This window comes from Empidonax traillii, unplaced genomic scaffold (genome assembly GCF_003031625.1).
Source record: "Empidonax traillii isolate 1590-97213 ecotype Southwest subspecies unplaced genomic scaffold, ASM303162v1 scaffold702:size1046427, whole genome shotgun sequence".
Taxonomy (NCBI): domain Eukaryota; kingdom Metazoa; phylum Chordata; class Aves; order Passeriformes; family Tyrannidae; genus Empidonax; species Empidonax traillii.
The window spans coordinates 845,940-873,095 of NW_020955895.1; the positions used below are offsets into that span (position 1 = coordinate 845,940).

The 27,156-nt window shown below is 34.4% G+C and overlaps 1 protein-coding gene across 6 annotated transcripts in view; it reads left to right on the forward strand.

Moving 5' to 3' along the window:
* The window catches only part of LRP1B (LDL receptor related protein 1B), a 671,639-nt gene that overhangs the window by 545,204 nt on the left and 99,279 nt on the right, over positions 1 to 27,156 (forward strand). For all 6 annotated transcript variants that reach the window (XM_027900055.1, XM_027900058.1, XM_027900056.1 and 3 more), the window contains exons 46-58: positions 1,771 to 1,890; positions 2,900 to 3,013; positions 3,212 to 3,361; positions 6,376 to 6,498; positions 8,396 to 8,515; positions 10,620 to 10,748; positions 11,687 to 11,809; positions 14,323 to 14,463; positions 15,605 to 15,792; positions 16,542 to 16,725; positions 18,653 to 18,738; positions 22,204 to 22,326; positions 25,993 to 26,174. In XM_027900055.1, coding sequence (XP_027755856.1) covers positions 1,771 to 1,890; positions 2,900 to 3,013; positions 3,212 to 3,361; positions 6,376 to 6,498; positions 8,396 to 8,515; positions 10,620 to 10,748; positions 11,687 to 11,809; positions 14,323 to 14,463; positions 15,605 to 15,792; positions 16,542 to 16,725; positions 18,653 to 18,738; positions 22,204 to 22,326; positions 25,993 to 26,174 — 1,783 coding nt within the window. The remainder of the gene's footprint in view (positions 1 to 1,770; positions 1,891 to 2,899; positions 3,014 to 3,211; positions 3,362 to 6,375; positions 6,499 to 8,395; positions 8,516 to 10,619; positions 10,749 to 11,686; positions 11,810 to 14,322; positions 14,464 to 15,604; positions 15,793 to 16,541; positions 16,726 to 18,652; positions 18,739 to 22,203; positions 22,327 to 25,992; positions 26,175 to 27,156) is intronic.

Genomic DNA, 27,156 nt, shown 5'->3' on the forward strand with positions numbered 1-27,156 from the left:
AGTGTCTAAAACACTGCTGTTCAAATAATGCTCCTTTAGCTCTGAGTCGTGTCAGTGAATTCATGTGTCCTACACATAAAGTTAAACCTCCTTGTTACTTGTGTACCTGTAACTCTTGGCCTTTATTCTGTTCTGTATATCCATATGACAGACTTGGGATCTCTTCTGCTTCCCATATGAAAAATTTCATGTCATTTCAAGCCCACCTGTTGTCTGTACACCTGTCACCTCTCTAGTTTTATGAAAACATTTCATTTAATTCCCGAAGTTCTCCTCAGCCATTTTAATAATAAACAGAAAAGTTTTTTTTTTCCTTGAAAAAATTAACTGTGGTTTTTTTCTTCTTTCATCTTCAATCTGTGTCTCTTTAGCTTTCAGACTTCTGTGTGATAACTGCTTTGATCATGTCATGTAAAACTAGCAGTGATGTCCCATCAGATCATCTACATGTAGATAACTTAAAAGGTTTAGTTATTTGAATCTGAAAAAAGGATAAGACATCAGATGAGAAAATAAGAATCTGGAATATGCAAAACAGTATTAGTTACCAGGGGAAAAGGCCCTTGAATTACAAGTGACAGCTGCAAAGCACTGTATGTGTTGATATATTTGTATTTATGTAAGCATTATTTGTATTTATGTAAGCATAAAGCCTAGAGATAAGAATTAATTTAAAACAAATGACAAACAAAGGCAAAACACAAAACCTGACACCACCTCCAAAAAAGCCCAAGCAGGTCTATCTTTGTATAGATTAATCCTCTTTTTCTCTAGTATTATTTTTAGTCATTTATTTTGCTGACAGTTCAGGGAAGAAAGATTAAGTTTTCATATAGTTTCTTTTTCTTTCTTAGGAGAGGAGAGTAGGTTGAAGGAATAGAGAAACAGTCATTTGGGAGCAAATAAGAAAGTTGTAGCTGGTGAGGAATCTTCAAAACACTCCTTCTTGTCATTCCAGAGAAACTGTCTTATATGTCAGTAGTCTGTTTGAGGTTTACGGAGCTGCAAAAACTATTTTATATTTTATTCTACAATACTTAAAAATATATAAATTCAGGATTATAAATTTAGGAATAGATTAATAAATGAAAGATTTTTTTTTTTCCCAGGGAATTTATGGATGTCCCATCTCTGGAATTGTTCAAGGCCAGGTTGATCAGGGCTTGGAGCAACCTGGTCTAGTGGAAGGTGTCCCTGCCCAAGGCAGGGGAGTGAAACAAAATGACCTTTAAGGTCCCTTCCAACCCAGCACATTCCATGATTCTAACATCCAACAAGTTGTTGGATACAACATAATTTTATGAACGACATTATGTTAGTTTGTGATATGACAGTGGACCTTTTGACTCATTTACATCAACCATACTGTATTTTTTGCAAATTTGGTGAGGGACTCATTCTACATGATGAAATTACGGGTGCCATATGCAAACATTGTCACAAAAAAAGTGTGTCAAAACAAATGCATTTAAGGCAAGTGGGCTTTTTATACTACCAGATAGTAAAAAACTGGGAAATTAGGCTTTCCTTTATAATTTTTTTGGTCATTCATTCTTTCTCATCATGCTTTCATTCATTATTCATTATTTGTTTATCAGTCCAAGTTTTTCTGCTGGACAATAAACAAACAGTTTCTGAAGTTTTTCCTGTTGCTTCAAATGCTTTATCAATTAATTTTTTTTTTCCTGGAATGTTTGTTTCGTTCTAATGTAAGCCTGTTTTGTATTAGACATAAAGTGTCTAAATGAAAATGTGTTCTTAACTTTCCAGAAAATAGAGGCTGTCGGAAGGGTTTCAAGCCATGTTCTAATCGTCGCTGCATTTCAAGCAATAAAGTGTGTGATGGTGTAAATGACTGTGGCGACAACTCTGATGAATTTGACTGTAAAGGTAAATGGCAGTTATTTCCAAGGTGATTTTAGAATATTGCTTTATAAATACTCAGTATGTAAATAGAAGTAGCTAGAAAACATGTGTAATTTAATCATATTTTGGAATTGCTATAAAGGGTGATTTTGGTTTACACCTACAGTCTTCTAGAAGGAGAGTGGTTTTGGCTATAAAATAAAATATAAATATGTATATATATTATATATAACATTTTACATTATGTATATATAAAATTTAAAATACAGGTGCTGCTGCTTCTGTGAAGTAATAAATGAGAGAGTATCTTTACTGCAGACAGCAGGGTTGCAAGATGGGTGTTTTCTTCTCTGAATCTGCTTTTTCTTTGAAGTAGCAAAGAAAAGTTCTTTGCTTCTCAGATGCATGACAATGTCTATGTCCTTTACAAGGCTTTTTAGAATTGTTCTCCGTTTTGTATCAGAATTGTTTTTTGTTTAGTGTCTTAAAACATGAATATTTATATCTGTGAATCAGATTAAGGAATAGCTAACAGACAACACAAATCCTTAGTTACAATGCAGGAAGACTGGAGAGGATATTACCCCACAATATATAGCTAAAAAGCAATATAGCTGCAATAACTAGCATTTTTTTTGAAAACACTGGATGGTTTCTAATCATTTCGTTAAATATGGATAGGGAGAAAAGGATACAGGGGAAAAAATGAACCTGGTGTTGCAAGAAAGAAACCTGAGCGGTTCATAGATGGCCCTGAAAATGCTTCTTCCTTCCTTACACTGAGATTATCTCAAATTGAGTTGAATTATACAGAAACACTTTTAGGCTAAAACATAAATTGAAAAATTAGAAACTTATGAGGTCCTATAAACTCAAAAGCATATGTCTACTGAATTTTTAACTATGGAAGGTACACTGTGTTCTGAATGCTTCATTCTAAGAGGTAAAATGTTTAAACATGGTACATATAATGTGCATCTTAAAGAGTCTGTTTAGTACACAAATTTACATCTTTTATGACCATATGTTATAGATTCATCATGTGCTTCGACAGAGTTCCGTTGTGCAGATGGGACTTGCATTGGAAAATCAGCGCAGTGCAACCAGATCATTGATTGTGCAGATGCTTCAGATGAAAAGAACTGCAGTAAGTTTGTGTTCGTGCTTCGCTGCAGCATCTGCTCCATGATTATTCCTTGTTATGTGGCAGTTAATTCATAGTCATTACTGGTTGGGATACCAACACCTGCATGGTCTGTGCAAGCTCAAGATAAACCCAAAAATTAAACTATAAGGCTCTCAGTCTGTGTTAGGTGTGATGCACTAATTTGATGTTTCTTTCCAGATAATACAAACTGTGCTTACTTCTATAAACTTGGAATAAAATCTTCAGGATTTATTAGCTGTAATTCAACTTCCCTTTGTATACTGCCAGAGTGGATATGTGATGGATCTAATGACTGTGGAGATTATACAGATGAACTAAAATGCCCAGGTAACTGTAAAAAAGTGAATAGAACATACTTTTTTTTTTTTTTGGGGGGGGGAAGGTGTTTCTAATTGTGTTGTAAAATGTTTATTCAGTCAATACTGATTTATTTAATATGGAGAATAATATAATGCTGAATGCAGTTTATTCACCTTTATTTTGTGTTTCATCAGATTATACAAATTATTAAAAACCAGTACTGCATTTTTCTGAAGAAAACTGCAATGTCTAGCTTTCAATTTCCTCCAGGTTAGGTCTGTCATCTATCATTTTTTATTTAAGTAAAACATGAGTCATTGAAATGTCAAGCTCATCAAGCATCAGCATAATCACTCAGGAACTTTTATTAGCTACTGCTTTAGTGAGTGGCATTTCTTTTCTTGCTGACTACTTTTTACTTTCCCTTTTATTTGGTTGAGGTTCCTGGGATAGGTTGCCAGGGTAGAATCCAGGGTTATTGCTTTTGTGATTGTTCTGGTCTTCAGCCAGTAAAAAGGGATCATGACTCACTTGAGTCCCAGACACAGGACTAGGGTTATTGCTATTTATTTAATGTTAACCGATGAATTATTCACAATATTAAATTCGTACCTAATGAAGGATGGCATTTATGTGTTTGCTGTGTTTTTATCCAGAACCCCACATTTGAGTTTGACAATATTAAGTCCAAAATGTAAACATACATGTAAATAAAGAAGTGATAAACTGTATTTAGAGTGAGAACACTTTAATCAACAGAGGTTTATTGTCATGTTTGTAGGATTAGGCCCATCCTAGGAAGTTCTCATCAAACTGAATAGAGTACACTAATAAACTCTGGGAACATCAAGCCTGTATCTCCTCTCCTTCACCTCAAGCTTTTTATATATAAATATATATATATAAACAAAAAAATTGGTAGTATTTTTGCTGGTAGTATTCCTGTTACTTTTGTCTTCCAGAGCCACATTCAGTCTTTTAATCTCCAATCTTCTCTAATCTATCTGTATTCCACTTTACACTTCCTCTTGTGGTCCTTCAGTAATATCCTTACTCTTTACTTGCCATGGCAAATGATCCAGGATATTTCAAAATTCCTGCTTTCAGCATAAGAATATTTTGGTCATCTCAACCTGCATCTCTCTTGAATATACTGGGCTAGTGTCCTGTATAGCAAATTGCCTTGTATCAGTGCAAATAGAATGTAATTTTTTGTCTTTATTGGTATTCATAATTGGCTTGTCCTCCTGTGAAATCTAACTCTATTTCTTCTAAGAATTATTATTTATCTTCTAAGAATTCATTATTATAAATAATAAATTTTATTAATTTGTAGAAATACAACTTTTAATTTTATGTTGGTAAATACTCTCCAGTTTTTGCCTAGTAATGAACATAATCTGAATATTTCCATTTAATATTCCGGTTTTCTGTGTGATAATACCACTGTGCCATCAGAAGTTTCCATTAGAATTCTCATATGTTGTGCCAAATTTAATGAGGAAAATATTACCAGGATCCAGAGAAATCTAGAGCTTCAGCACTACTGTCAGTCAACCTGACATTAAAAACTTTCCTCCTTCCTATAAAACAGATTCATGTTAAAATTATAGTTTCCATTCTGATCTTCATATTCTCTAGATTCTCTTCGTTCTGTAGAATTAATGTATGTAACACTTCATTGAGCTCAGAATAGCTTATATTTACTGTATTTCCACAAAAAGAAAGCTTTTTTTTTGTCCAATACCAAAGAGGATTTTGAGGGCTGTGTGCTTCAGCTCCAGTAAACTAATGTTGCATAAGTACACTAATGTGAGTTTTATTCCATTTATTTGTATGACTTTTTTTTCTGTCTTTCAAATGCGTGCCAAAAAGTTCCATCATTTTAATGTGTGACTAATTGCCTGTATCACACCTCCCTTTACTTGGGAGCAACACCATTCACATTCAACCTACACGTGATTTCCTTTACCATTTCATTCAAAACTGAATGACTTTGGCACATTAAATTGTTGAGTGTTGTTTCTGTGATGAAGATTATAACTCCCAGTAGCAGTTTTGTCCAGTGTCCTTGTTCTTACAGAAAATTACAGCAAAAATACTCATTTAGCAGTAGCTAGACAGTCTTTAAGATCTACCAAATCATCATAGACGTCCCATTTCTTTCTTTGTTCTTTTTTTGCTACTAATACAGCTTTAGAAGCCATAAATACGATAACTTTATCTTTCTTTTTAAAAGAAAAGAGGCTGAAAACAAACCCAGTGTAGCTTGCCTCAGTACATTGAGGGAATAATAAAAACCATGGCAGAGTTTCAGTGGTCTCCAGTGCTTGGAACTCCATCCCCTGGGTTTTCCCAGGACCTTGCTTAAGATTTTGAAAATACCCTGTTATTAGACTAATATTTGTGCTTATATCATGGAAATAAATATACAGCATGTTTTCTTTCCACACATCTGTTTTCTAAGCATTCATAAAAATAAAATTTTTAATTCCTTTCACACTCTACAAAGAACAAAGACAACAACTTCTGAATTTCTGACAAAGTCTAAATCTCTGGCTCCAATGTCACTGGTATATCTCCTGTTAGTCAGCGCATGAATCAGACTTGTAGTTTATCCAGTGATAAAAATACTGCCCCAATTTAGTTATCTTGTAAATTATAGTAGCTAGATCAGAAAGGTAATTCTGTCAGCTGGTGTAAAACATGAAGCAATGTTGACCTGTCTAACCTCAAAACCTGTAAACTGAACTACTTGCCTCTACAGGCCTTTGATTTAGTTTGGGTCTGTGCTCTGATTCTTCTCTAGAAAAAAAATGAAGTATTTCAGTTCCCTAAACTACTTAACTGTCACTATTTTTTTTTTATTTGTATGAATGCACATTATATAAATAGGGTTTTTTTTGTTTTTTTGGTTTTTTTTTTCATTTTTAGACATAAACACTTTGTCCATTAGTATTTAGAAATTTAGCAGAAATGTGTTAGGCTCCTAATCATACAAGTAGAGACCATTTTACATTACATTCTTTATTTTATCACAGTTCAAAACAAACCCACATGTGAAGAAAATTATTTTGGTTGTCCTAGTGGAAGATGTATTCTGACCACCTGGCTTTGTGATGGGCAGAAAGACTGTGAGGACGGAGTAGATGAATTGCACTGTGGTGAGCATTTTATCTTTCTTGTGTTTCTGTAATCTCTAATCCACTTTGAAAGCAAACAAGTGTGTATTTCTGTCTCAGAGACTGATTGTAGACCTTTATAAGAGGATCTTGAATATATTTTCAGATTCAACTCTAATACTTCATCTTACCAATACCTTAAATTCCATCTCATGCCAGAATGAAAGTTATTTAATTTCTTTTCCTTAAGGATACGTTTGTATACAGACTTTTCTATTACTTTAATATTTAACAATTCCACTAATTCTTCAAAACTCCTAATTTTGAAGGACTTTTACTTCAAAAAATTTCCTTCCTCCTTTTCCCTTTTGGACAATTCTACTTCTAGAACAGTTTTAGATACAATCAATTTGAATCAACGTCTAGACCCCAACAGGAAACAGCCAAACATAAAAGAAGACATTCCTTTGCATGAGAGGCCATGTGGGTATAATTATTTAAATTAAGAACAGAAGGAATGTGAATAAGATAAAACCTGAACTGTGAACTGGGTTAAGGGTCTACTGTGGCTCAGATCTCTTCAGATTCTTAAATTCTGCCTGATTGAGGAGCAATGCGGGTTGGTTTCACTGATAGTAAAAGGTGATCTTTTATCTTCAGTTTGTATGGATTAACTGAACAGATTATTTCTGTAATGAAATTGTAGCAGGGCAACCAGCACAGTATGAAAATTTCCTATTCCCTAGTTAAATAAAACCTGAAATTTGGGGAGTTTTGGTTTGATTTTTTTGTTTTTGTTTGTTTCTTTGTTTCTTGTTGGTTTTGTTTGTTTGGGATTTTTTTGTTTTGGTTTGGTTTTTTTTTGCTTTACTTCTTAACACAACTAAACATTATACTTTACTCTCCCCATGACCCAGTTCCCATTAACATGCTTCCATATTTGGTTTGCAGTTTACATTGTATATATGCATCTTATAACTTCAAAATTAGGATCTGCAGTGCCCTGTGACAAGCAGAAAGTTTTGTGTTGGCCACATTTGTCAAGTGTACCTTGGTGTTTACATTTCAAGGTTTTATTACACATGCATATTTGTATACAATATTGTAAAATGTACTAGCTGATTTTTGTGGGCAAGAGGAAGGGGGTTAAGTCGCTTCTACTTTTCCTACTGATCACTCTTACCCATTTTGAGATGGTTGTTGCAATAATCTACTTGTAAATTCAGATTGCACTACTTATTTTTTTATTGTAAATGCTGATTACATTACCTAAAATCCATTTTATTGCTAACATTACAATTTTTTTGTCATTGGTTAAAAAAAAATTATCCTTAAAGAAGTCTGGGAAATGTTCAAGATCCAAATTTTTCAGAAGATGTCACAAGAATAGCATTGATTTAGAAGAGTTGTGTAACCTGATTCTAAAGGCAGAAAAATGTTATTTTAAATCTCTAGAAAAGTGTAAATGGGACAGCAGAATGCAAACACACAGCAGTTTTCTTGTGAGAGAAAATACCATGAAATCTCTTAAAAATGGAGATAAATACTGAAATACCAGGACGAAGTCTGTGTTGAAAAATTTGGACAGTGCCCCCTCTGCCCTACTACCCAAATAAAGCAGTTCACTGTAGTTGTAGAATTTATGTTAAATATACAAACTAGATTCAGTTTTTCAAGTGTTTGCCCTCATCCCACTAGCAAAATGTTTGAAAATATTAGGCGGTGTTTGGAATGTTTCACTATTTATTCGGTTTTTTAAATGTTTTGGTGATGAAAATTCTGAGACAAACTGGTAACACGCTGAATAGCAAGACTAGGATTGTACTGTGTTTGAGTGTTTTAGTACCTGGAAACTGGGGGGGACAGAAAGGAGCAGTATGAAAATTCCCAAGCTGTGCTAGCAGATGCAGGGAATGCAGTGATGTTGTGTCATTCCTAGATTCGTCCTGCTCATGGAATCAATTTGCTTGCTCTGCAAACAAGTGCATCTCTAAGCAGTGGACGTGTGATGGTGAGGATGACTGTGGAGATGGTTTAGATGAGAGTGATGCTATTTGTGGTAAGTAGGATAATTTTAGTCCTGCTTTGTGTCAGGTCATGCACAATGAGAGAGATGATGTGTTTCAAGAAGATGGTGGAAAGAGGACAAGAACATCATCTCCAAAGAGTGTTTGCTTGAAGGGTAGAATATGAGAGGATCTCCTCCTTCAAACCCCTCTAATTAGCTGATAGTCCTTTTTATGGGGACTGTATGATTTGTGTGTGCTCTGTCAGTAAAGATATGAATAGCACACCAGTGTGGGCAAAAGCACAACAAAACTTTTCTCCAGTTCCCACCCTTGAGGTAAAATCCCTGTTTGAGTTACACATTTCAGTGGTACGTGCTTGAAGACTCTAAAGGTGTGTGCATTTTTTTCTTCCAGCACCATATAAGAATAAAATTCCTCTCAAATTCCCAAAGCCTTCAAGTTGTATAAGGATTAGAAAATTTTGTTTTCATGCTGGTGCTTGGTGGACTGGAAAAGTTAGTGAATTCTTCTCAAAAGAAAATCACATTGTGTCAAGTCATACTGTCACAATTTCATGATATTTATACATTGGTTCCATTGTCAACTATGCTGTATTTTAAGATTTAACTTTTAAATATTTGTTCCTTTTCAGAAATTCTCTTTAAATTTCATTCAACAAAGAGTATTTTATTCAGTATTTCCTGTGTGGTACCACAGTGCTGAAAGTGTTAAGCAGACAGAGAAGAAATCAGCTTATGTTCAGATTTGTGGTGGCTTAATCAAACAGATGTAGAAATGTCATCAAATGAAAAGGATGGAGGTGGAACTTATACTAGTTTTATATGGCAAAATGTTAATTAGTACACTGATTTCAAGCTGACATCCATCTACAATACAGTTTTCATGGTATTGCTGAGAAGACAAGCATCTCTTCTGAGAATAATATAGAACAGTGTGAAACCCTAAGAGACATGAGGGCCTGAAGCTTAGTAGGAATAGAAAAATGGAGATGAAAACAAATACCAGCAAATTGCAAAGTGTCACTATAAGATGGCATGTTTTTTTTTTCTTTTAAGGTTGTTCAGAATTAACTACTTTTGATATCTTGACTTGCAACACATTGTAGATCTCTTGTTAGAAGAAAGCTCACCAATAAAATTGTAGACCATCTCTCGAAGAGGGGAAGATCTCTACCAGTTATGAAGAGGGGAGAGTTAAGGCTGAATTTTTCCTTAGGAACAGGAGATGGACTTGAACTGCAAGAGGATAAGAGAGATCATGACTTCAGATTTTTCAGTCTTAAAAATCAGTATTTATTTAACATGAAGTTTAATTTCAGAAGTATCAAAAAATGGCTGATGTACATAAGTAACCAAAAGTTGCCACTTTTGAATAAATAGGACAGGAAAATGATCTTTTAATATCTTGGTATTATATTAATTTTTAATTAAATTAGTAGAAAATGCATTATCTATTCTTTAGTGAAACGTATTTCACTTATCTAAGAGAATACATTAAGTGATAGATTGTGCAAAAATTTACTTCCAAACACAGTAAAACTAATCCTAGGAAATACTGTTATCTCTAGAATAACCCATTTAAAAAAAAAAAAAAAGATAGTCAAGTAAAAATACGTGGAGTTATTTGAATTAGAACTGTCAGATATTTTTTACTCCCACTACTTTTGTACTTGTTCTACATTGTTCTCTTCTATATGGGACTGACTCATGAAAATTTTGAATACCTTTGGCCTCCTGGAATAGTCTGATGATTCAAGAATTATGTGGTTTACAAAATCAGTTCCTTTGTTTAGTCAGTCCAAACATGCAGACAAACACACAGACCAAAACTAGTTTGAAAAGTTACTCTCCTGGATAGTTTTCATGAAGTGTGGGAAATTAAATTTCCTTGCAGATTATTAAGAGACTGAATAAATGGAAAGAGTGGAAGAAATAGGAGATTGTCAGAATTTTGCTTTAAGACTTAGTCAGTACATTTGTCATAATATGCAGAACAAAATCATGTCTGATGGTACTTTAAAATAAACCCCTGTATTTGATCATTACCCGTTACCATAAAAACCTCAGTTAGGACATTCACGCTCAGAATATTCCACGATTCTATGTTTAAGTCTCCCACCTCGTGTTTTTCCAGGCTCAGTGACCTGTGCAGCAGACACCTTCAGCTGCCTGGGCTCCCACGCCTGTGTCCCCCGGCACTGGCTTTGTGATGGTGAGAGAGACTGTCCCAATGGAAGTGATGAGCTGTCCACAGCAGGCTGTGGTATGTCTGCATGTTAAAAAACTTATTTGTTTCCTTGGTCCTTTTGCCTTTATAATATCCTGATGCTGTTTGTTCCTGCAGTATTGAACCCTTTTACTGCCAAGATTGCTGCTAAAGATTGATGGCCCACATGTGAGCACACATACCAGAATCCTTCAGTGTTTTAATCAGCCTGACACCATCAGGCTCTCTTGATACAGACTGAGGCACAGCAGCTGAAGATCAGTATGTTTATCACGTCATAGACATTATGCAGCGTGTTTCCTAATGAAAATTAGCACATTATTGACTATGCTGTTTTATTGCTCTTCCTGAAGAAAATGCTGCTGCTCCTGTCAGGGAAGTTGTGCATCAAGAAGGGAGATGCAGTTCTGTCTTCAATTTATTCTGGATAATTGTTCAGATCTTGACAACTACTGCCCTACAGACTATTACTTTCAGTCTTCTGAGATATGTTTCTATTAAAAGTGTCAGGAGTTCAGTAATAGTTTCATCGAGGTTTGTTGTTTTGTTTTGTTTGTTTTTTAATTAACTTATAAAAATGGTATAGAAATATGTTCTATATATTTTGAGTGCTTATGGACTTCAAAGAGCATTTGTTAAGGAGCAGAGTAACATAGGAAGGACATCTCTACTTCCCAAATGTTCTTTTCCTCAGAAGCAGACCTTAGGCTAGTTGTAGACAGCATCAACTTCTGAAGCCTTTCTGTTTTGGATTACAGGAGATTTTAGCCATCCTTACACCAGCTCTCTGTGGTAATGAGTAGCTTTTTCTGCTATTGAATTGTGCGATGCTTTTTTATGACTAAGCAGTTACAGTTATTTCCATTGAATCCGCTGAAACTAACTACTTCTCATGTCATCTCTGTGTAAGAACATTGGCTGTATATCTTATTGTTCTCAATTTCATTTATTTTTATGTACTGTCTTTTCCTTAGCTCCTAATAACACTTGTGATGAGAATGCTTTCATGTGCCATAACAAGGTCTGCATTCCCAAACAGTTTGTTTGTGACCACGATGATGACTGTGGAGATGGATCAGATGAATCTCTGGAATGTGGCAAGTATAACAAAAATAGAGTAAATACAAAAATTTCAGACTTTTAACTGTAAGGCATTTTTCAGGTTCTGTTGTTTTAAGTCACTAATTGAAAAGGAAAGCTCTTCTTTTTTTAATTGTTTTGTTTTTGACTTTTAAGTTGTGCATTAATAGAGCTTAATATTTACTTGGATCTGGAACTACAATGACAAATTATTTCCTATAGTGTCTTACAGTTGATTGTTAATAACATTTAACAGACTTTAAAAATGTATTTTCTAGAATTTCTTGCTTATTATGTATATATATTTTTATATTTTTTTATATTTGTCTCTATATGTGTTTTTTCTATTAAATAATAAAACATCTCTGTCATGATTATCACTGGAGTTTAAAGAATATCAACTAAAACCATTGATGAATGTTTAATTTTCACCATTCACATGAATTTTGGTGTTCTTATATACTATGTGAATATCTATACAGTATATCTGTGCCATACTCAGAAATATGAATCTATAGAAATAATATTTATGGAAAATATAGAGCAAATGTTCCCTCAAAAAAGACACGTTATTGGGTTTTGTTTTGGGGTTTTTTGGTTTGTTTTTTTTTTATCATGGATGATTTTGTGCCATAAAATCTGTGTTGATTATTTGCTACTATATGTGCTCCAGAAATGAGAACCACAGCAGAAAATAGCTGGGTACGTGTTTTAGATGTTTCTGTTGTACACACCGCCTTTGGAGTGTATGTGCATGAATGAGGAGAGTTAACAGCCAAAGATTGCAAGAAAAACATTCTTGATGTTTGCATTTAGTAAAATACGTAATGAGTTGAACATGCAAGGGTGAAGTGAAATCCCGAAATTCATCTACTGTGGGTATTTGTTTCTCACTAGCAGCTGTTTCATTCTACTGTGCTCTTGGCTCGTGTAGGCATCTGGACTCTTGAAGAAGGAAGGGATCAAACAGGCCTTTCCCGGCAAACTCCATTTGCTTTTCTCTTTTGTAAACTAAAGGGTGTTTCGAAAGGAGCAGTTTGTGATGGTAGGGGTAGGGGTGAACTGCTTAGTTCAGGGAGTTTAAACCAAATCAGGACTGAAGCAGGTTATTGATTTAATAATTACAGTGATTTTCTAGATTCTTTGGCCAAAAAAAAAGGCCGTGAGAACAGATCCACACAGTAACAAAAATGTAAACTATTTCCCCTGTTGGTAACAGTTTATGTGTGCCAGAACCCAGTATAGAAAGTGACTCATTGTGGGTTTGTTAATCTATTATCACAATATCTATATTTATCATAATAATATTTCTGATCCAATATTGCTTGGGAAGCGGTCTTCCATAGCTAAATAACTATTTAGAACTAAATAGTCACAAGCTTTGGAAATACATGGTTTGGAGTTTTTTATGTTGTTCTTTTTTTAATAATCACTTGCTGGTGTATTTAATTTATTTTCAATAGCATCACATACATGCACGAAAAGTGTACATGCCACTTAACATACTGACAAATAAATAGTGTAATTTTGTCAGACCTTTGGAAAGAGAAAGAAGGAGAAAACAGCAACAGGAGCAAAAGATGTAAAAATTCCTGATCTAATTACAGTATGGACCTGCCCTCAGGCACTGGCTCTATTTAATTTCTACTGGGTAAACTGAAATCTGCAGCAATGCTTGTTACGTGCTGCGCTGCTTCAATGCAATTTTCTGTTAGCTGGTAATCAAACACACACCTTAGTGTGGGACTAATAAAGTAAACTCGTTATACCCTAATTTTAGGAAAGGGTTCCATTCTTTAATGGGAAAGGGAACTACTTGTAGAGAGTAGGAGTCAAATTCCCAAAACAGACTTCTCGACCTGTTGTCAGGATATAAAAGTGAACCACCTAATTAATCAAGATTTTAAACTTGTGATTTCTGGTTTGACTGCAAACTAGGTAGCCTGATCACAGCTCTGTTACATTGTAGAGCTAGACCTTTTCCATCTTGATAGCTGAACAACCCAGGTACTCTCCAGCAGCAGAGCTGGCGTGAAATTCAGTTTGAAATGTATTGCTAAAATCTGAATTAATGGCATATATTTAAAAATCTAGGTTTTGTTGTTTTTTGGTTGTTTTTTTTTTCTTCATTTGTATCATTGAAAGGCATATCTCTTGTTTTTGTTTTCTACAGTTTTATTCAGCAATAATATAAAAATGGGACTGGTGATTGAAGCACTCAGTTCTTTTATTTGTTTTAAAATTACAATCATTCTAATCCTTGAAAATTTCTTTTTACTCCATTGTATAAACCTGTCTTTTTAATGAAATCCTAGTAACTAACAAAAAAATAGCAATAACCTAATCTTACTATTCATATGTTTCTGTGTATTGTATCATGACTATACAGTGCACTTTTGAATGAGCATATAGTGTTTTATATGTCTTTATGGAGCAAAAGATAATTTTATTTACATTGCCTCGAAACATGCAGAATTTTATGTTGACACTGTGAAAGAAAAGATGAAGTCACTGGTTGCTGTATTTCCAGGATATCGCCACTGTCGTCCTGGGGAGTTCACCTGTGCTGATGGAAGATGCCTGTTAAATTCCCAGTGGCAATGTGATGGGGATTTTGACTGCCCAGACCATTCTGATGAAGCACCTCTCAACATCAAATGCAAAAGTTCAGGTTTGTATTTAATTTTTTTTGATAACACGTGTGACCTTTCTCTTTTGGAGAGCAGTGGTTTAGGGTTGTAGTTCAGCAAGTGTAAAACCTCACAGCTTAAATCTGCAGCGCTTTCATGGTGATATTGCTTATATCTTGCAAGGAGAATGTTTTCTGAGCATCCAAAACCTCAGTCCACAAAGTTGAAGCCACAGTTTCCTGTGGCATAAGATGACAGAAACTTCCTTAATATATAAATCCTGTTATACTAAAATAAGATTTTACTAATGTAATAATTGCCAAATTTTCTGTCTTGCTCTGAAAATGTTTACTGTGATTAGGATATTTGTCACACAGAAGCAGATCATATAAAAGGGGATGTAAAGTTTGTCTCACTATAAATAATAAGCACTAGTTCAATTTTATTACTAAATTATTGACCAAATGCAATCGACTTTATAGATATTTTCCACTCACAATAATAAGCTGGCCAAGGTCTGATTGGTTTTTAAGAGGGAAATTAGTCTTGGTCTGCACATGGTATTCTCTTTTGTGGCTTTTTCAAAGACCAATTCTTCTGTCTATGTCTTAGGATTTTATTGCACTTTATCCAGGTCCTTTACATCAATTTCGATGGAAAACACTAATTTGCTTTGAGGTGAGGCAACATACCTGCCTTATATGTAAATGTTCTAATTGTAATTTGAAGGATCTGAATGTAGGTGAAATGTTGAATTCAAGTTTTGCCAAACAGAGAAAAACACATATACGTATCATTAGACAAGAAATGAATCAGAATTCAGTCGGTCATGTTACTAAACACCTCAGCATCCACAGAGGAGAGAAGCCACGCCTTTTAACTTTTGTAAACTGTAGAGCTGTATTTTGTGCCAAGATAATGTAGAGGATTTTCCATTGTATGAAAACAAATATGTAGGAGGGAGTAGTAAGTTGAAGTCTTCACACATTTTCCAGAAGAGGAATAACCTTTAAAGGCAATGAAAAATGAAAAGATATTATAATGTTATTAATAATTAATAAACATTCAAATTTTGCACAATTATTTCATCTCACATCCACACATAGATCCATGAGAAAATTAATTCCAAATACTAATAGATGACACCAAGTTGTTGCTCTCTTTTTTTTGTTTGTTTTCCAGAGCAGTCATGTAACAGCTCTTTTTTTATGTGCAAAAATGGCAAGTGCATTCCTCAAAGTGATGTTTGTGATAACAAAGAGGATTGTAGTGATGGCTCTGATGAGAAAAGCTGCCACATTAATGAATGCCTCAGTAAGAAAGTTAGTGGCTGTTCGCAGGATTGTCAGGATCTTCCTGTCGGATACAAGGTGAATAATTACAAAATGTGGTGTAATATAATGCAAGCTCTTAGTTCTTAAATGTTTAACTACTGTGTGATTATAATAAAGCTCCACTGTGTGGTAATTCATTGTAAAAAAAGTAGCTTACCTACCATAACAAGAGCATTCAAATTTTTGTTTCCTGTAAGGAAACAATTGTCAGTGATATTTAGGAAATGGTGCAATACATAATTTAAACCTATGGAAAAGATCATGCAATGCTTTAAATACAACAAAACATATTGATATATAGAGAGAATACTGAAAATCAAGTGTAAAAAAGGAAGATACATAGCAGGAAATAGCAGGAATAGTGGTTTTCTCTGCTTTCTTGCAGGTCATTATTAATTACAGAAATATTTAAACAAAGTAAAATCACCTTAGAAACAGAATAAAACTGTTGGTTTTCTGCATGTAAGGGTGTTTTCTGGGATCTTTGCCCACTGAAAACCAAATAAAATCTGTTCAACATGGCTTAACTCTAAAAATATTTAAACCTCTGAAACTGTGTCCTAGGCAGGAGGCAACAGACTAGAGAGTTCAAGATAAAGAGATGACAAGAGGGAACATGTAAATTCCCTGTAAACTATATAAACAATAATGTAATTAAGATGTTACTTGAAAAAATGAGATCCATAAAAAGTTTATGATGCTAACATATTGAGTAGAAAGTACCCAAGATGATAAACAGAATCAATGAGAAATTAAAAATGAATGTGTTTGGTTTCCTTTCCCAGTGCAAATGCTGGCCTGGATTCCTCCTGAAGGATGATGGCAAAACATGTGTAGATATTGATGAATGTTCATCTGGATTTCCCTGTAGCCAGCAGTGCATCAATACATATGGAACCTACAAATGCTTGTGTGCAGAAGGGTATGAAATACAGCCTGATAACCTCAATGGCTGCAAATCCCTTTCAGGTATTATTATTTATTTTTTACTTATAATCCGCTGCTGTATCCAAAATAATTTGTGAAAAACCTTAGCCCCAAGGTCTGTGTTACCTTTCTCTGCAAGATAAACAAAGCTACTTTGAATCTCCTACTTCTTCAATATAAAATAGGAATGTGATTCAATATCTGACTGTGATAAGCTATATTTTTAGTATGTATTGTTCTCAGATCATTTGTAGTAAATAGATACAGTGGATCATGAAAGTTTGAATTAATAACTTTATTAGAAAAAGTATTAGGAAAGTTAAAATGCATCACTTAGTTCTACTTCTGAGTCACATGATAACAATATGATTGTAAGTGTTTAAAATATTTCTGGTTTCTTAAGAGTATTAAAACATATGTCAGACTTCATGTGAAAAGAAGGAGCAAGAAAAGTCATAGAAAATGCAAACTCTATTATTCTTATAGCATATGAATTCCTTCAGTCTTATATGTATTACACAGTGAAATTCAAGATACATAAGAGCATTGCTTATTTCCTCACCCCTCTGATGTTATTTTTATGTGCCTCAGTGAGTGGGATTGGCTGGATCGGTGAAAGGAAAACCAAAATATCAACAGGAAAGGAACAGAAACCCATTGCTGGGTTCTGCTGGGTTTCCTTCACAGCCCAGGCAATCTTTTTTTTCTTTCTTAATGACAAGAAGGCTGGAACCTCTGTCTGCCTCATAATCCACTTTCAGGTGCTTCCCTGAGTAAACTGAGGAAACACTGGAGAGGGCAGAAATTCCACAGCTGTTTTGTTCTTTTTTTTTTTTTTTTTTTTTTTTGTTCTGTTCCTATCTCCCCACCTTGCAAGCCACCTGTACATTTAGAAGCCACAGATCACTTAGATGAGAAGGGAAGCTGAGGCACATCATAGAAGTGGTTTTTTTGGAGAGGTTAATACATCAAATTTGAGAAGTGACCATGACAAAGCTGGGAGTGCTGTGCAAGAATGGCTCTGCTGCAAGGAGATGCCAACATGGGCATGTTTGGCCTAAGGCTGAATATTTTGCCTAAATTGCCTTTACACCAGAACAGAGCGCTGCAGCCATTCTCCACATACCACCAGCAATAGCAGTCAGGGCTGAGGATGATGCCTCAAGTCATTTATATCTCAAAAGTTGAGCATAAAATGCAAATATGTTCAGTACAACAATAGAATAGGCTGGGCAACACATTACATTCTAGAATGTATGAGCAGTAGATACAAGACCTTTAATACATTTTGAATTATCATTGGTAGTATTTTTTTAAAATTTTAGTTGAGGTCTCTCTTAATAGAGCTAAAATAAAGACAGATTTAAAAAATATATTATTTTTACTACTATATATGCCAGTGAGAGATATTTCAAAGTAAGTGATGGCATGAGTGAGTATCTGAAGGTAATTTTTTTTATAAATTAGAAATCCAGGGTTTAAAAAGTCAAATCTAGCTTCAGTTCAGAATTAGAGAATCAAGGTTTTTACAGATAGCTGTTTCTTTATCACCAGACTGTTCAGAGTATTGAAATCTCAAAAAACAGTGGTCAAAAGTGCTTAGTTTGCAACCATACCAATTCATAATTTAAAAGTAAATGTTGAGAATAAAACATATGGAATGAAATATATTTCAAATTTAATCTCTGACATTTAATTAGGATAAAATACAGTATGGTTCCCATATCGAAAAGGCAAAACAGTTAAATTACATGGAAAGATATACTAATTGATTGCTTTGTTCATTTTTATACTGCATCATTGATCTTTCTTAGAACATTTGAATGTTTTAAATATTTCTTTCATCCATAACATTGATCAGAGCATGTAACATTTATTTTTCAAATCATCTGTATTTCAGCATTGTATTCCTGATTTTCCATAAATTAACGTAAAGCTAGTCTAATATATTCTTTCTCCCGGGGTTTAGATGAGGAACCTTTCTTAATTCTGGCTGATCATCATGAAATAAGAAAAATTAGCACTGATGGATCCAACTACACTTTGTTGAAACAGGTATAATCATAGTACCATGCTCTAAGTTTAACTCAATACTTTTATTTTCTAAAGTGTGCAACTGACAGAAACATCATCCTACAATTGGCGTTGTGAGCACCACAGAACAACTGCAGTATCTCCAGAGTTATTGTAATACTTTAAATTGATTATTTTGTCCGAATTTGACAAGATTAAAGCTCAGGCAGTTGTTTCTTCAGTCATTCTGATGTACTAAAAAATTATGTCATTTGTGATCCTCTTTCATCCCAATATGTTTTGCTCAAATTGTAAATTCCAGTAAAAAAAAACCCAAACAAAACAATAAAAAACTATTTGGCCATGTATTATTTGGGCTGCTTACTGTCACAATCTATTTTTTAGACAGACAATCCCAATATTTATGTTATGGCAATACATGAACTTATATCTTTGGATAAATCTATTTTTTAAAGTAATTACTCTAAATTATTATAACGGGCAAAAAAATGGGAAAAAAAGAGCAAAAATAAAATGTCACCCAGTAAATACAGAGCTGACATTTTTAGCAGTTTCTGCTCTCCTTCTGTGCTTCACCTAAGTGTAGTTACTTACCACAGATTAGATGTCCAAAATATTTTTTAATAAAACTAAAAATTTCCTTGAATAATATTCAATCATTTGTAGTAAGACTAGGAAATTATTTAGTACCTGTTAATATAATTAGGCTCTTTGTGACTTCTTGTGTCAGTAAGCTGTGCATCTTAATGTCACAAGAGAAGTGCTTAGGTCTTCACAACAGTAATTACGAAATTAACCATCTTGCATTAAACATTGACTTTATTTAAGCATAGAAAATGTTATGTTAAAGTCTGTCTGTTCTTCTGAAATCCTTCTGGCTCCCTCTCATTTCCATCTCACTGCCTCTCCCCTCTTTTGCTGGTGGATCTGTTAATGGAAGCCTGTGTAAAGAGGGGAGCAACAGTAAATTTTCTTGATGGTTGGTGCTGACAGATTGTCTCAGGGCATCATCAGTCTTCAATTTAATGGACTCCTCTTCAGTGCATTAGAGACCACGTAGCTCCAGCCACTGAAGAAAATCTATGTTTTCCATATCACATTAATTCACTGGTCTGATAAATACCTCTGCTATTGAACCTACCTGGCCTTTGCTCCTACAAATACAGCATTTGATTTGAAAGCTGAAGAGGAACTATTCTAACAAAACCACATAGGGGGGTATCTCCCTCAGGAGGACATCTTTGTGTCCTTATGATGGATTGGCTCTTTCCTAGACATCCACCGGATGATGGAAAATACCAGAGTGGCTCTGGCAGAGGAGCAAACCCACCCTTCTTTTTGTGTATTTGGTCTGTGCTTTGCCATTCTAACAGTTTTTCATACGAACTCAGAGTAAAGAAGCTGAAAGCAGGAGCTGGTTCAGTCTTCTCTGAGTTATGTGCCAGCTTTTTATCTCTATTTTCTTTTTTTCTTTTTTTTTTTTTTTTCAAATATACATAAACAGTACAACTGTTTGAATTGTGTCTCATGTATGTTCTTTGCTTTCCATTTCCTTCACTCCTAGTCATCAAAATCCTTAGGGTTTCCATAGGCAGGGTAGATAATCTTCCTTCATTATTTGGGATTTTTACCTCTCTTTTTTTAAGAGAACACAAATCACAGCCTGCGCTGTGTGTAACAGAAACAAAACCACAAGTTTAAGATGAGAGACTAATGCAGCTGATGCCATTTGAGATCTTCCCTATTCCTTCTAAAAAGCAGATTGCACGTGACATGACAAAAAATTATGTTAGAAGGACTTAAGTGACATCTCAGAAAGAGGAGATGATGTCTGGAAAGGGAACTCTATTACAGATGTACAGAAATATTTTACCTGCAATTGATATTCTGATAAATATTGAAACTAAACTAACCCAAAATAAAACACTTGAAACCAAAGATGTGCCAGCAGTAAATTCTTTTAATTAGTCTGGATCCTTAGGAAACTTTTACAGTGTCATAGAATATATAGATATAAGGCAAATTTTTAAAAAATTGCTGACTTTCGTTCCTAGAATGTCACAGAATTGTATTAAATAGTATGTGCATTCAGTAATGTTTTGTATTCATTCACCTGTTGTCTCCTTGGTAAAGAATTTGGGGTGGAGGTTTCTCTATAGATAAAATTATACTAATAGTAAAAGAGACAGGAAAAGTGTTTGGCTGCACAGTAATGCTGCAACTGGTTTTTTGATAAAAGACTGCATACATAGATATGGGACTCTTAAAAATGAGTGGTCCTCCAACCCTCTATTGTTTCAGGATTACTCTAGTGGTGATTCATGCAGCCTAATTGCTCTTTTTCTCTACATTTTGATCAAGAGATAGATTTACAGTAATCACACAGTAGTAGATGGCAGATAAACCATGTATCAAGTTTCTGTGCAATTAAATATTTTTCTTCTTAGTTGTTTATTTTAGAGCTGGCTGGTCCAGCACATCCCCGTTACATCCACGAGGGAGGTTGCTGATCCACCTGCGAGTAGAATGTCACAGGGCTGATAAGGGAGTTGATTAACTGATATTATGGTTTTAAAAGGAGTACAAACAGCTTCCGTTCTTTTTACCACTGCTGCTCCATATTTCATCGATAACAATGTCTTGGTATATTAGGAATAATTGTAATTTCACTGCATATCGGGATGTTAAGCAGGTTATGGGGCAGATAAGGAAATAAGAGCCCTCCTCCGACTGCAACCCACTTCTTTCTTATCTGCCATTTGTGATGAAAAGCCATTATTATATGATTACTCTTTCCAACCTGTTTGAGTAAGGAGTAGCTCAGATATGATCACCACTTTTTCTTAAAATGTATTGGTGTTGTGATTGGAGCCGTGGGAGACTCGCAGATGCCTGCTGGATCTCTGACTTTCACGCTGTATGTTTATACTACCTCTGTGTCTGTGTGTATGTATACACAGTACCCATAACATAGCATCTAAATAGCCAAAACCTCCTCACTCAGGAATTAAAACTTTTTTTGAACACCACCATTTTGAATTCCTGATTAACTTATATTACTAAAGAATTTTTTTTTCATTACTTAAATATCATAGGTATTATATTATTTCTCTTTCTCTCATCTGGTTTGCCAAAGAAATGCCAAAGGTAGTAAGGAACAGAGAAACTGAGCAAAAGTTAAAGTGTTTGCTGCTAATGTTCATTTTAATGATAGTAAAGAAAAACACAGAAGTTTCCCTTAGCCTCATACATCATCTGCATTTTTGAAGTGAGACAGTTCTTTGTCACCATGTATTTCTGTTACAATCTTTATTTTATGCTGATTGTTTACAAGTAATACCTAGAAAAATGAGATAATTGCTTCAAAATATATAGTAAAATAAAGCTTTTTGAATACTAAGTGCAACATATATTTCATTCTAAAAGTTATCCAGTAATTTATATTCAAACATTTGTATAAATGGACTTTTTTTTCCCTGTTTTTAGGGGCTGAACAATGTGATTGCAGTAGACTTTGACTATAGAGAAGAGTTCATCTATTGGATTGATTCCAGCAGACCAAATGGCAGTCGCATAAATAGAATGTCTTTAAATGGAAGTGACATCAAGGTAATTGGGGATTAATAATGTCACTACTAGAATTAATTTTTGTGAGTATTTTGGGAAATGCTCCTTCATGTTTTTAACCCAGATTGTGAGGCTTTGGCATATGAATACAAACACAGCATGAGTTAGCAAGTCCTAGTAAAATTTAATTGCATTTATATCTTATTTGAAGCAGCAATAGGGGCTAAGAGAAGGGTATTTAGGAGCTAAATTCCTTATGACTTAATTTGACAGTTGACTGAATTGGTAGTTCCTTGTGGTTTACAGGATGCCAACATAAAAAGAGCTATAAATAGGTGTAAGGTGTGTAAATACACTGGTGTATTATTTCTTGGAAATGTTTTAATGGTCTTTAGGGTTTTTTTGTCTCACCTCCACTACACTGACAATGAGAACAACTCCATGTCTTTGCTGTGAATAATCCAGGGTAAAACTGCACCCCCCTTTCTGCACAGCCTGTCTGTTCTGCCTCTGTAGTGGATTAAGTTCACAAATCCACTATTAAGCACGTTTGTTGACTCATGTGGATGTTTTTTTCCAGCGCTGGTGATAAGCAGTAAGGAATCCTTTGTTTATTTTATTATGTCTGACCTTCTGAAACGTGGAGTAGATGAGCAGTAACATATCCTGTGAATTTTGCTCCCTCATTGTACACCAATAAACATGCAGAGAGAAAAGATTTCTGTTTCTCATTTGCAGCTTAGTGCATGGACTGAAAAATCCTCAGAGCCCATTTTTTGAAGGTTAGGTTTGAAACTCACAGGTATCAGTGAACCTTAAGACCATAATTTATGGCACTCTGATGCCCTGGGGGTAAAATCAAAATCCAGCATCCACTCAGAAGTTGTAGTGAGTCCCTGCGAAAAGTTTTCCTGAAAAAAATAGGACCAGGCAAGTGTGGGGTTCGAAATCCATTAAATCCTTGAATCATATTTATTGCATTTGAACAATTTACAAAGCCTCTTTCCATTCTGGATGAAATTGTGTTATGCTGTTTTAGGACTGGGGATGACCTCAGATTTTTTTTTTGTCTAATCCTAATTATTCCAAGAAGGATTTTTCCCAGTCAATTGTAATAACAAGATGGGAAAATAAATTTAAAAAAAAATTAAAACAACTAAACCTCCTATTGTTTTATAATGATTTAATAATAGTTTTATTTTTTTAAGGAAATATTTCAGAAATTTGAACAATATAAGAAAAATTAGGATATGGACATGTAGGATATTTCTTTTTTCTTTCATTCTAATTTTGCAATTTGTAGGGCAAGTGTCATATTGATGGAGATTTTGCTCAAGTATGGCGATGTAAAAGCAAAAATTATGAAAATAAATACATTTGATTTTTGTACAAAAAATCTGGTTTTTCTCTGTAAAACCTGTCCCAGATTTGGCTCCAAAAGCTAAAAATACATGCAAAAAATTATGAAGAATTATATGTTTTAACTGTCTAGTATTCTATCAGTAATCTTTTATCCAAAATGATAATTCTATATCTCTCTGACTTTTTAATAGGTTACCAAAGGACATATTTAGTAATTGATGTCATGAAAATTATTTTATTTCAAATTAAATATTATAATTATTTGCTTAATTATTTAAAGATTTATGAGTTTGGTTATCCAGAAAACCTGTTTACATATTATGGTTTTTTTGTCATGAGAGTTTTTATGGTTGATAGACTTTTCCCTTGAAGTATGGATTACTTATTTTAAAACCTTCATACTTCTTGTGTTACTCTTTACTATAAATAGATCTACTATCAGTGTAAATGATCCCATTTGATATATTATCTAGGATTTCCCTTTTAGGAGATGGCATCTTTTCAGCACACCCACTCTGCCTTTCTTGCCCTGGGCAACCTGATGGCACCTCATTTTTCTTCTGCATCTGAGCGTGGAGGAGATATTTATAGAATTGAAATGACAATGTTTTCACATAGATGTGTTCAGACATTAAAACAGTATTTTATGTGTGGTGCTGTAGATGTAAATGCTATTGGAAAATGCTGCAGGAAGCTGGATTGTGCACGGTAAATGTCGCACTAGTGATCTCGGCGACTGGAATAAGCTTGAAGTGACTCTCCAAAGGCAAAGTCATCAGAAAACAGACTAATTACTCTGGTTGATGCTGTTGTGCAGTGTTTACATGTTGCAGCTAAACCATTACCTAAATTTTCAGAGTTATCCATTTCTACAGGACGTGTCCCATGTTACAGTGCAGCAGCTGCTGCAATTACACGTTTATAAACCAGTGAAGCTGGTACTGGGAAGGTGTTAGAAAACAAAGTATCTTATTCATATTAAAAAATCTGTGCATGCCTGAATTTAATTAAAAAAAAAAAAAAAGATTTTGTAAGGTGATAAATAATGTGACAATGTGAAAAGGTGGTTTTGCATATTCATAACTCTAAAATGGATTTAAAGTATCTCACCGTATCCATTCTTATCTTGAAGACTTTTCAGTATCTTCAAATGGTAAATAAAATGAAAACTAACACATTCAGTTGTACATGATCAGGTTTACATGTGAAGTTTATACTCTATTGCACATACTTTTGGTGCTGAGGATGACAATAAATAACGTACAGCAAAGTAGTAAACCCATTATTAGTACTTAGGAAATCTCGAATATTTTCAAGTATTTCTTTCTGATTTGTGGTTTTCTGAAGTTCTAGTCGCACAGACCTAATCAGGCCCTAATTGGGAACAGAATAAGTCAGAATAGACCTTCTCAGGAGTAGAATTTTCAAGCCTGGAATAAACTGACCTCAAATGTTTGTGAATTTTCAAATGTTACTCAACGCTTGACATGAAAGACTCCCAGCTAAGCAAGATGGAGTCATACAATCATGATGAGATTTATGATCACATATATCCAGAGGGATTTGTTCAAGTCTCAGAATTATTCAACTCTTCAAAAACCTTGAGAATAACAGATCCCTGTCAGCAGAGCATAGGTTTTCCAGCAGGTGACTAAATTGCTCCCATCTCTTACTTCTGAATCGTGTAGTCCTTTTGAAATTTAACCAATTCTTGGAAAGCTCCTCTTTTTTCTGCCCCGTGAATGTTGGAAATAAGAGCACAGCATTTACTTTCCAACTAGTAATCTTTTCCTGGAACTCAGCTGAGTGCTCTTATGGTCTATCTGTCACAACGACATGTGGTACCACTGTGATATTAAAATGAAAGATACGCTGATGTAGAGCAGTGAGAGAAGTGGGGAGCTGAGAAGCAGATGTGTTTGAGGGCACACTGTGGGGAGAGAAGCCTCATCTCTATCCTGCTCTGTGAAAAGAAAAAGTAAACTCATAAAAGGAAAAAAAGTTGTTTGTTTGTTTGTTTTTACATGAAGAGAAAACAAGAAACCTAAGATGAAAAATCAAAGGTCTAAAATTTTTAAAAGCTAATGCGTAAGGCAGAGAAGCTGGGAATTTGCTATTTATTTCATCAAGGTAATCCATTCTCTCTTACTATAACAAAACTGTCACATTATCTTAGTTCCTTAAGAAGTGTCAGTATTTAACAGTGAGTAACACCCATTTTTAACAGGCTGTGTGTAGCTGTATCTTATATCCAACCTCTCAATATTCTGCTGTCAGTAGCTCTTGAGTTGTTGTTCCTTTCCCCAGTATTTAAATGAATAATTTATGTAATTTTTGCTTTTCTAGGTAATCCACAATACAGCTGTTCCCAATGCACTGGCTGTTGACTGGATTGGGAAGAATCTCTATTGGTCTGACACCGAAAAGAGAATTATTGAGGTGTCTAAACTCAGTGGTTTATACCCAACCGTCCTTGTGAGCAAGAGGGTGAAGTTTCCTCGAGATCTCTCCTTAGATCCTCAAGCTGGGTATGAAGCAACCAAATTGACAGTAATTTGTATTTAATCCTAATTTGATGTTAAAATATTTTTTATAAAAAGTAGGAAATACTAATTAGTATTTATTATCTAATTTTCAGCTACATTGGATATCAGTAGTCTGAACATGTGTTACCAATGCTTACTATATCATCACTATTTATAAAATTGGTAAAATAATAATTGGTATGAACTATCTACTTTTTTTAAGGTAAAAGCCATTTTTACCAGTTCTTAGAACTAGAATTTAATTTTCTTGTAACTGTACCCTGTTTTCCCTGTCAAATTTGGCAGGGAGGGCACAGATCTTTGTTAAATGTACTCAAGATAATAATACATGTGATCTCCCTACAAAGTTTGTTCAGAGATTCCCAGTTTTTCATGAAAGTTTATATATATATATATATATATAAAAAAACTTACTGGGCTCCTTCTCAGTGTTTACAGACCTAGCTTTCTGAGGCCAAGCTATTTTAATAATATTTTAAAATAAACATATTTTTATATTTGTTTATTTTAATATGGCAAGCTGCTGAAAATATATGTTTTATTTCGTATTCAGAGTTATTATTTGAAACAATAATAATTTTATCTTTTTTTTTTTCTCGCAAACGAGAAATGCTTAATCAATTCCATTGCTGACACCATGCAAGAGTAATGATGTGTTTCCAAACAAAACATGTTCTGTTGGAGTCAGTGGAGAAAGATTCCTTTCTCTGCTGTTTGTGTGGAGTAGTCTTGGTGCCAATAAATTGCACCTGTGTGTTGTAGGATACCTGTAGCTGCTCTTAGGACCACTATTTCCTCCACTATTTGCACACAAATACAATTCCAGGTGGTTATTAAGAGTATGAGCTGCATCTGGGTTTTGGAAAGCCTGTCCAAAACCTGTAGAGTAGAAGCGAATCAGCTTCCCAGCTGGAAAGATCTGTCCTGATGTTCTGAGTAATGGCACACAACAGTAGCAACGTGC